We start from the raw sequence: 10,587 nt of genomic DNA, 5'->3' as shown, positions 1-10,587 counted from the left end.
GACTGGTGGCAAGCGGCGTGGTGGGAATTTATTGCAGATGGGAGGAAGGGCATGATGTACCGCCTTGGGGGTATGAGCGTGGAAGAGCGGCCTTTTCCCAGTGCGAGCTGGCTTTGTCCCTGTGGCGCTGCATCTCTGGGACAGGTAGTGTGCAGGGGATGCTGCCCTGTTTTGCTTCGCAGGAAGGCAGCGAGCTTGCCAGGGAGAGAAGCGTCTTTGCGAGCGCTGCCGCACTCTCCGGCGTCCAGGTCTGTGAGAGCATCGCCCCCCCCAAAGTTCGGTCCCTGGCCCTCACCCTTTGCCCCCAGCTTGGATCCCCATGTGTGCAAGCGGGTCTGGGGACAGACAGGCTCAACCGGAGGATAAGAGTGGGGGCTCGACCCGAAACGAGGGGCTCCGCAGGGTGCTCCCAACCCTGCCGGCCCCTCCGCCGCCGCCTTTACCTGCCCCCCCGGCTCCGCCTCGGGAGTGGCGTGACCTTAATCCGAAACGACCTTGAGAGGCAGCGGCAGCGGGGCGTGCGGGGCCGGGGGCGCCCCGCGGGGGCGGGGGACCGGGGCCGGGGCCGGGGGAGGGCTCGCTGCCCGGGCGCTGCCGAGGGGCGGGCAGCCCCGGCTCCGTGCGGCTGCGGCGGCGGAGCGCCGGCGGAGCGGAGCGGTAACGGAAAGCGGCAACGGAGAACGGCAACGGAGCGGCAACGGAAAGCGGGTACGGAGCGGGCGTCCTGCGGAGGGGAGGGGGCGACGGCGGGTGCGGGACTGCGACCTCCAGGTTCTGGGAGCCCCTCTCTCGGGCTGCGGTGCCCCGGAGCGGCTGCACGGTCGGGGCGGCGCGGGACAGAAGTGCCGGCGATTTTGTCTCCTTTGCCATAAGGTGTGATTCGTCCCCTGAGCTCCAAATTCCTTGGGATTTGCCGCCCCATCCCGCAGCCCCTTGTCTGTTCCCCTTCTGCCCCCGTCAGCTGGCTGCTGAGCAAAGCTCTCGGACAAGGGCAGTTTATAAGCGCACCGGGACAGCGAGGTGCGGGGGTGCCGGAAGGGGAGTGAGGGGTCATCCTTCCCTGTTCTGGCACGCTCACCCGTACGGTGGCATTTTATTCTGCCCGGCTGCGCTGCACTGGGGCGGTTGGGGACCGCTCACGCTCACTGTCCCTCCAGCTCTGCTGGGGCCTGTCACCACCAGGAGAGACGCTGCGGTGGCTCAGAGCGTGCTGGGGTAGCTGGGGCTGTTCTGGCAGCAGGCAGCTGCCCTGCGGGAAACTCTCGGGTTGGGTTTCTCCATACCCTGGCTCTCCTCCCGCTTGGCTCAACAATGTAATTCAGACTGGGGCAAGGGGGCCTGCATGGAGCCAGGCTGTGAGGGGCTCACGGCATCCCTCACACAATAGGAGAGAGCAGAGCAGATGTGTCCTTGCATTTACATGCTCTTCCTTGTGCTTCCTTGGGTTGGAAGGGGGCATCCCATCTTTGCTGCCTTATGGGGAAGGCACTGCTCCGTGGTTGGGACTGGCAATGCTTGGGCTGTGCTGGGAGCCTGGAAGGGCTGGCACTGGAGGAGAAATTTAGCTCCAAACTCTCAGTGTAGTTAATGGGCCCAAGGGCTACAAGCTGCCCCTTTGCATGCTGCCACCTTGTACACATGCATGGCAGGGTGCCAAGAGGACAGAACTGTCTGTGGCACTGAGCCCATCTTTGTCCCAGTCCAGCATGTCTCCGTGCGTCTCCAGTTCTGGTGCTGCCCCAGCTTCCCTGAGACATGCCCATCTCCCTCATCTGCTGTGGCACAGGGGCTGCAGAGCTGGTGAGCACCTGGAGCTGGGGCCCTGTGAAGTGGCTGTGCCAGGCTGGGTGCTGCTGGAAAGCAGGAGAGTGCTGGCAGATGGGGGACTGGGGTTGTTGCCCCTGGTTCCCTGAGGGCCATGGGGTGCAGGGGCTGAGAGCACACTGTGGAGGGTGGATGTGGGGCACTCCTGGAGCTCTAGCCAGCATCAGAGCACTGATTCTGAAGGGCACAAGAGGAACACAGGGCTGCCCCCCATTTTTGGGTGCAGGCACTCCAAGTCCTGGGCCACTGGGTCAGTGCTCTGTGGGTTGGATGTGGGGGGATACAGGCACTGCAGCAAGTCCTTGCAGTCTGAGCCTTGCAAGAAGGACTAGTGTTGGGAAAGCACAGCCCCAGCCCTGGGCACTACTGGAAGGCATTTGGGATGGCACCCCAGCTACTCCATGTCTCCAGCAACATGTGAGGTCTCCAAGGGTGGAGAGACAATCCCTGTGTGCCCTGGGGACAGTCAAATAGCCATGACTAGGGTGTCTCACAAGAGCAGAGCCACAGCCTGGGCAGTGCTGTTCTGCCCTGCTGAGCCACACGGAGCAGGGGGTGGCTGCTGTCTGGCCTGAGAGCCCACAGGGGTCTGGCAGCTGGGCTTGGCGGCTGCCTGCATGCTGACAGCACCGGCTATTCCCAGCCCTGTGTGACCTGTGCCTGTGCTGAGTCAGGGACCCAGGGCACAGCTGCCACCCCTGCACCCTGGCACAGAGCCCTTTGCTCCCAGGGACCCCGGGTCTCCTACTGCACCCAAACCCCAGCCCACCAGCTGCGGCATCCGCTCCTCCAGGGCCCAGCTCCAGCACCTGGGTGACAGGCATTTCCAGTGATTTGTCAGCATAATTAAAGTCTCAACAGCCTAATCAAAGTCTCATTGTCCAGTAGTATTTATAGACATACTCACTGCCATGTGCTCCTGTACAGCTGCCGGTGCAGTCACTGCCTGGGGTGCTGGTATTCCCTGGGCAGAATAAGCTGTAGGAGCTGAGGGTCATTGATCTGTGTTCTCTTCCTTGCTATCACAGCTGTGCTTTTCCTTTACTTTCAAATTTACTGATTGGGGTTGTTTCCTAGGTGGTGGGGGTGTCCTTGGGCACTGCCAGAGCAGATTTTCCTGGTTTCAGCTTCTTACCTGGGAGCAGCAGCCTGGGAGCAGCAGGGCTCCAGTACCCGCTGGGCTGTGGGGTGTCAGTGCTGGCAAGTTTTTCTGTTTTCCACCAACACCTTTTGAGCTCCGGCTTCCCGGTAACACAGATTAATATTTCATGAGTGTGGCGGTGTGAACTCGACACTTAAGGAATGCAATGACCCAGCAGGAGACAGACACAGGTGCGCTCAGACGCGGGCAGGGGCGCACACACCTCGCACACACGTGGGTATGGCTGGAGCCCACTCGGCGGGACCTCAGCACAGCACGAGGGTCTGACCTTACTTCCCTCATCCACCTTCTCTCTTCCCTCCCCAGCAGCTGCCGGCGTGGAGAAGGCAGAGCCATGTCATCGCTGCTGTGCAATGCCCGTGAGTGCCCCAGCGGAGGATGGGTGCAGGGCAGGGCATTGGGCCATCTGGATTTACGCCGAGGCAAATCTGGCTTCTGGGTAGAGCTCACCGTGCTGCACTCAGAAGCATCCCTACCCCACTGTGGCCATTGGGATTTGGGCTTGGAAGCATCAAGGGTGGATGGGAAGGGTTGACGGGGAATTACCCTGTGCACCTCCTGTGGCGAAGGGAGTTTGTTTCTGGTTCATCCCTCCTCCCTCATGGGTTGAGGGACTATGTGTGACCCCAGAGGTGAGAGGAAGCAAAGTACCAGGTTGCAGTGCCTGGATACCCCCACCCTCAGTGATGCAGCCCATGCTGCCCCCAGGCATCCAGCTCACAGACACGCTGGAGCAGATGCAGCAGGGGACCCTGATGCGCAAAGTCAAGTCCAAGAGCTGGAAGAAGCAGCGTTACTTCAAGCTGCAGGAAGACTGCATGACCATCTGGTACCAGTCCAAGAGGACAGGCAAAACTGAGTCTGCCTGTGAGTACCAGCTGTTGTTTGTTATCAGTAGGTTTCAGAGTAAACAGGGCATGTGAAGGTTTGGAGATTCTTGGGCCATGCTTGCTAAAGGTGCTGGGGGATTGAAGAAAGGCTCTGCATGCTTGTGTGATCTCACCCACACCTCTCCATGAAACATCCTGCCCCCAGCAGGACCTATGGGTCAAAAGGGCGGAGTAGAAATCACAGCTGATACAAATAGAACTTCTGGATTGCCAGCACAGGAGTAAGCAGACGGAGGGGCAGATGGATAACTGGCTGACTTGATAGTTCAGCGGTTAATGGATAGATAACTAGCTCAGGAGGTGGACGGACGGACGGATGGACGGACGGACGGATGGATGGATGGATGGATGGAGTGAGTGGAAGAAGGAATGACTGGAAAATGTCTGTGGGTGGTGCCCCTTGCCCTGTGGTCCTTGTCTCCTGCAGACAGGCCTGCCCTCCCTCTGCCCCAGTCTCCATCAGCGATGTGGAGACGGTGCGGGAAGGGCACCAGTCGGAGGTGCTGCAGAGCGTGGCTGAGGAGTTCCCCCCCGAGCGCTGCTTCACCATCGTCTTCTACGGCCGTCGCGGCAACCTGGACCTCGTGGCTGGCTCGGCAGAGGAGGCACAGTGCTGGATACAGGGCCTGCGTCAGCTCATTGAGGTGGCCACCACAATGGACCAAAGGGAGAAAATAGACCAATATCCTTCCTGAGAGCACCACTCTGCCCCCACACCCATTGCTGATCATCCCCCAGGCCCTGTGTCTTCTGCCTTACCTCAGCATGTGTGTAGCTGTTGTGGGTCTCACCATCTGCACCAGTGCAGGGCACAGGAAAAGGAGAAGATGCTCTCTGATACTACCCAGCCCCTTTTCTCATAGCCAAGGTCCTTTCCCTTAACATTTGCCCTGGTTTCCCGCACATGGATTCGTGACTGGTTCCAGAAAGCTGACAAGAATAAGGATGGGCGCATGAACTTCAAGGAGGTGCAGCGTCTCCTGAAGATGATGAATGTGGACATGAACGAGGATCATGCCCTGAGGCTCTTCCAGGTAAACACTGCACCTGAGAGCCTGGGGGGATTGGAGAGGGACTGGAGGGGCTGGAACAAGCTGTACAACACCTCCTTGCAAAGGGATCTGGTCACTTTCCATCCATCCATCCATCCATCCATCCATCCATCCATCCATCCATCCATCCATCCATCCGTTTGTTCATTCAGCCAACTACCTGTTTACCCAAACAAACACCCATTTGCTCATTTATTTGTTAAACTAACACGCTCTTCCTTCCTCCCATTCATTTGTCCATCCAGCTGCTTATCTGTCTGCCGAGCTAACCAGCCCTCTGCTTTCTTATCCCTCCCTCCCATCCGTCCATCAGTCCACCCTACTAGCCTCCATCTGCCCATTCATCCATTCCCCATTGATCAATGCCTGCCACTGGCACTGGTGTGGGATCTCTGTGCCCTCTCTTTGGGGTGGGAGAATCCTCCCACAGCCACTTTGGTGGCCAGGACACCCTGCTGTGTCCCATCTGGATGCTGAGGGAGCTCCCTTGCAAACAGGATGCTGACAAGTCAGAGTCAGGAACGCTGGAAGGGGAGGAATTTGTGCTCTTCTACAAGGCTCTCACGCAGCGTGAGGAGGTGCAGAGCCTCTTCCAGGAGTACTCTGAGGATGGAAAGAAGCTGACACTGCTGGAGCTGACAGATTTCCTGCGGGAGGAGCAGCTGGAGGATGAGGGCACAGAGGAGCTGGCCATGGAGCTCATTGACAAGTATGAGCCATCGGAGACAGGTGAGAGCTGGCTCAGACATCAGCTGTGCTCTGCTTTGGGGGCAAGGAGGGGTCACAGACTCACAGACCCGTGGCAGAAGCATTCCCAGCCCCATCCTGGTGTGAATGGAAGACTCACCAAGGTGTGATTTGGGTGCAGTTGCCCTTTATTTGGTCTGTTCCTTGACCATTTTGGTGTAGAAGGTTGACCACCCATGGTGTGCAAGCCCCAGCTTTGGGATCCACTGCCCACCTTTCCAAAGGCTCTGCTGTGCCTTTCTGTGCCCCAGACTCTGGCAGCAGCTGTGGCCATCAGTTTAGGGATTCTGGGAGCCTCCAGCAGCCCTGTTTGCCCCCATTCTGTCTCTTCCATACCCCTGGTGTTGCTGAACCTCTCTCCTCCCGTGCCTGCAGCCCGGGCCCGCCATGTGCTGAGTGCTGATGGGTTCCTCATGTACCTCTGCTCCCTGGAGGGCTCCATCTTCAACCCCCAGCACCGGGGGCTGTGGCAGGACATGAGCCAGCCACTCTGCCACTACTTCATCTCCTCCTCCCACAACACCTACCTGATAGAGGATCAGCTCCGGGGCCACAGCAGCATCGAGGGCTACATCAGGTAAAGGGACTGCTCCTTTCCAGCTCCCTTCCAACACCCTCCCACCCCAGTGTCATGTCCTGAGCACCTCCATAGGGTAAACCCCAGAAGCTCCTTTGCTCCTCTGCAGTCCAGCACTCCTCTGGCCGTGACCTGCATGCAGCAGCATCCCCACCCTTGGTGGGTGTCCCCGGTCCCTCAGGGGTGACACCCACGGGCAGAGGGGAGGGCAGGGAGCGGGTGCCCTGGATCAGTGCAGGGTTCCAGAGGTGACAACCCACCCACAGGGCTCTGAAACGAGGCTGCCGGTGCCTGGAGGTGGATTGCTGGGACGGGCCAAACGGGGAGCCCATGGTGTACCACGGCCACACCTTCACCTCCAAGATCCCCTTCCGGGAGGTGGTGAGCACCCTGGGGAAGTATGCCTTCAAGGTAAGGCACCTGCCCCAGCTGCTGGGGGTCCTGGGTGGGTGAGGGTACATGGCAGTGGTGGGGCAGTGGTGCTGAGGCTCACACACCTGCTGATGCAGCAGGACTGCTCACACTGCGGGGAGGAGGGTGGTGGCTGTGACCCTTTCTGGGGGATAGCACTGGGGGGTCTGACCTACAGCCTGCACTGTGCAGTGCCAGGGGTTGGGGGCTCCTGTTGGGGGTGCAGGGGTGAGGTGGGATGTGGGGGATACTGAGGGATTGGAAGAGTCCGAAGGTCTCAGAGGAGACACAAACACAAGGGGCACTGATCATGCCTGGATGAAGCCCTTGTGAGAGCTCACCAGCCCCACCAAGGCTGATTTCCAGGTGTGCATGTTGCTCCTCAGACCTCGGACTACCCAGTGATCCTGTCCCTAGAGAACCACTGCAGCATGGAGCAACAGGAGGTCCTGGTCCAGCAGCTCAAGGACATCCTGGGGGAACAGCTCCTCACCACTACCATCGATGGGCATGTCCCCTCCCAGCTCCCATCCCCAGAGGTATGGACAAAGCACAGCTGTGCAGGGCACCTCTGTTCTGCCCGAGAGTGCAGCCAGGAGGTGGATCTACTGCTCAGAGAATAGGCCAACCTGTTCCAGCATTGTCCTGCTCCACTGGAGCATTCGAGGACACTGGGGGAGGGTACTGTGTCCTCATGGTCACAGAAGTGCCAAGGTTGTCCCCAGGGTTGTCTCCCCAAATCCTGCAGAATGAGACAGCGGGGCAAAACTCTCCTACCCCATTCCCTTCTGAGTGCTGAAGGGACTGGTCATGTTGACCTCCAGCAGTGCAGGATCCAGGCCACAAGGCCCATGGAGGCACTGGGTAGCTCAAGGTGCTTCTCTATCCCCAACCCCACAGGAGCTGAAGCACAAGATCTTGCTGAAGGGCAAGAAGATTGGGCGGCTGGAGGACACCCTGGACGGGCCAGGGGATGAGGCTCCCGATGCGTCTGACGATGACAATGGGGCAGAGGCAGAGGAGGAGAGGCGGAGGGCAAAGGTAAGTGGCCCAGGCTGGGGACCACTGGGACAGCTGAGTCCCTGGACACAGCTATGAGCTATGGTGACATCTTACTGCATGGAGGAGACAGAGACTGCAGGGACATCACCAGGCAGGGAGGACAGCCTTTTCTGCCCCTGGCCATGCCAGCCCTCTTTTTGTTGTGGTGGCAACATATTGGAGGTCCCCTGCTTGCTCTATTTCTGGCAAGAAGACTGCTCATAGTGGGGATGCTGCCACCCATCAGCACACTCCTGGCTTCTCTTACCTGCCCTGGCTCTACGGCCCCTGCCCTGGGTGAGTGCTGGTGGATGGTGTGCCCATCAGGAGGGACCCAACCTGGCTCTGCCTTGCAGAAGGACAAGGAGACCTTGGCACAAGCATTGTCTGACTGTGTCATCTACTGCAAGAGTGTGCCCTTCCGGGGCTTCCAGGAGGCCCGCAGCCATTCCCGGCCCTCGGAGATCTCCTCCCTCTCTGAAGCCAAGGCCAGGAAGCTCATCCGGGATGAAGGTGAGATCGGGGGGCTGCAGTGGCACCAGGCGACTGGGACAGAGTAGAGGGAGCTGATGGCTTCCTCATGGGGTAGTGCAAAAGCCTCCTGAAACTGGGGTTCCCTCCCTGTCTGGGAGAAACAGGGTCCAGTGGGGCTATACTGTGGGGTTTGGCTCTGGTAGGTGATGAGGTTATTGGCTTAGAAAACAAGGCAGGACACCTGGATTCCTGAGCGGGGAGAGGGATGAGAATCGGTGGGTGGGTGGATAGACATATAGATAGGTAGATAGATAGATAGATAGATAGATAGATAGATAGATAGATAGATAGATAGATAGATAGACAGACAGAAAGAAAGATAGATAGATAGATAGATAGATAGATAGATAGATAGATAGATAGATAGACAGACAGAAAGAAAGATAGATAGATAGATAGATAGATAGATAGATAGATAGATAGATAGATAGATAGATAGATAGATAGATAGATAGATGGACAGACAGTACATGTGGGTGACTGTACAGGCCAGAGAACAACCCCACAAGTGGGCCTCCTGCTCTATCCCTAGGAAATGAGTTTGTTCGCCACAATGCCTGGCAGCTGACACGCATCTACCCCAGTGGGATGAGGGCTGACTCCTCCAACTACAGCCCCCAGGAGATGTGGAATGTGGGGTGCCAGATCGGTACGGCCGGGGTGGAGCAGGGCTGTGGGCTGGGGAGATGCCCTGGGTCCTGTGCTAGTGCCAGCTACAACCCCATCTGGAGCCAGGTTGGGTTGCCAGCTCTTGCACTGCTCTGGGGGTGTTAAAGCATTATCACCTTATTCCCCTATGCAACTCCACATCTCTCTGGCTGTGGGGACAGGCTGGTTTTCAGCTCAAAGCAGAGTGTGGTATCTCCAAGCTGTTCTGAACCCTTTTCCCTGCCACCTCCCTCCAGTGGCCTTGAACTTCCAGACAGCTGGCATGGAGATGGACCTGTGTGACGGGCTCTTCAGCCAGAATGGCTCCTGTGGCTATGTGCTCAAACCACCCTTCATGAGGGACAAGGAGACTCTCTTCAACCCCAGTGACCCCAGCAGCCGGGAAGGCCCCGGCCCCATCACCCTGACAATCCAGGTACAGAGGTGTGGAGGGACCCTGGGGAAGCTGTGACAATGTTCTGGGGCTCAGTTGGTCCCAGACAGATGGGGACACTGTTGGGCAGTGTGCTGGAGCCCAGGAGCCTCACGAAAGACAGCTTTGGCCCTGCAGGTAATCAGTGGGCAGCAGCTGCCCAAAGTGGCCAACAGCAAGGAGGGAGCCATCATTGACCCACTGGTGCGTGTGGAGATCTACGGGGTCCCCGCGGACCAGGCGCACCAGGAGACCAAGTACATTGAGAACAATGGTGAGACCCCCAGCAGCACCACGGCCCCTGCTGTGCCCCTGCTGTCCTTCCCTCTCTCAGCACCTCTCTCTCTTCCCAGGCTTTAACCCCCGCTGGGATGAGACACTGCAGTTTCAGCTCCACGTGCCTGAGCTGGCCCTCATTCGCTTTGTGGTGGAGGATTATGACAAGACTTCCAGGAATGATTTTGTGGGTCAGTTCACCCTAGCATTTGCCAACATCAAACCTGGTGAGTGGCTCCTCCTCAGTGGTTTCGGGCGCCCAGAACAGCCCTGCAAGCATGTCTGGGGCTCAGTGGGGTACTAGAGAGGAGGGTGGGATTCCAGTTAGCCAGATCCTTGCTGTCCTTCCTGCAGGATATCGGCACATCCATCTCCTCTCAAAGGATGGCACCAGCATCCCACCCTCTTCGCTCTTTGTCCACATCCGCATCACTGAGCCACCTGGCCCTGAGCAGGACTGAGCTCATGGGATAAGCAGCACCCAGATGGAAGCCATAGAGCCAGCTCCAAGCAGCTGGGGCCACAGAGCCAACCAACTTGCCCTCTTGTTGACCTGTCTCTGCCATCCCTGTGTCATTGTTGCTGCTGTGATTCCCTTTGCAGTAGCCTCCGAGGGCTGAGAAAAAGCACTGACCTCCCCTTTCCAGGTTCAGGATGCACGACTGTGGGGTCTATGCCAGTGCAGCTCCCTGCACCCTCCACAGGCACCCTGCCCTGGCCCACGGTCAGAGCTTGACTGTGGGGAGGAGGAGAGATGGTGTGTGGCCCAGCTCTGATGCAGGGGCTGGTCCCCTCCCAGTCAGGGGAGCAAGGCTGGAGCTGAGCAAACCCCAGAGCTGGGCACAGCTGGGAACGGAGTTGGTCCTCACTGCCCCCTAACCCTGCAGAGCCCGTTGGCCCCTACAGCCCCAAATTAACCCTTATCCCATCCTTTCTCTGTAAGCAACTTAATAAATTGTTCAGTGACAAACAGGTTCAGGTCTGGGTGCAGT

The 10,587-nt window shown here is 58.4% G+C and overlaps 1 protein-coding gene across 6 annotated transcripts; it reads left to right on the top strand.

Annotated features, from left to right (window-relative positions):
• The first annotated feature begins 69 nt into the window (after window positions 1-69).
• PLCD4 (phospholipase C delta 4) lies at window positions 70-10,567 on the top strand. 6 transcript variants are annotated; one of them, XM_064718649.1, is made up of 16 exons: window positions 70-248; window positions 3,293-3,345; window positions 3,695-3,853; window positions 4,330-4,560; window positions 4,783-4,910; window positions 5,426-5,657; window positions 6,051-6,252; window positions 6,519-6,663; window positions 7,050-7,202; window positions 7,564-7,704; window positions 8,064-8,217; window positions 8,771-8,887; window positions 9,144-9,322; window positions 9,458-9,593; window positions 9,673-9,822; window positions 9,950-10,567. In XM_064718649.1, exons 1-16 carry the CDS (start codon window positions 73-75, stop codon window positions 10,054-10,056), a joined length of 2,463 nt encoding a protein of 820 aa, XP_064574719.1. In that variant the 5' UTR covers window positions 70-72; the 3' UTR covers window positions 10,057-10,567. The 6 variants fall into 6 exon arrangements, with proteins under 6 accessions (XP_064574719.1, XP_064574718.1, XP_064574720.1 ...); XM_064718648.1 differs by having other exon boundaries at window positions 8,061-8,217; XM_064718651.1 differs by lacking the exon at window positions 70-248 and adding an exon at window positions 603-708 and having other exon boundaries at window positions 8,061-8,217.
• The last annotated feature ends 20 nt before the right edge of the window (window positions 10,568-10,587 follow it).

Source organism: Zonotrichia leucophrys, chromosome 7, assembly GCF_028769735.1.
Source record: "Zonotrichia leucophrys gambelii isolate GWCS_2022_RI chromosome 7, RI_Zleu_2.0, whole genome shotgun sequence".
NCBI classification, from domain to species: Eukaryota; Metazoa; Chordata; class Aves; order Passeriformes; family Passerellidae; genus Zonotrichia; species Zonotrichia leucophrys.
This window is presented reverse-complemented; position numbering and strand designations above follow the sequence as displayed.

Bases quoted from the DNA above. Each gene is read 5' to 3' on its own strand.
- PLCD4 (XM_064718648.1), top strand. From the start codon at position 73: ATGAGCGTGGAAGAGCGGCCTTTTCCCAGTGCGAGCTGGCTTTGTCCC. The intron at 249-3,292 runs GTCTGTGAGAGC...TTCCCTCCCCAG, and splicing joins CCGCACTCTCCGGCGTCCAG to CAGCTGCCGGCGTGGAGAAG. The intron at 9,823-9,949 runs GTGAGTGGCTCC...TCCTTCCTGCAG, and splicing joins ATTTGCCAACATCAAACCTG to GATATCGGCACATCCATCTC.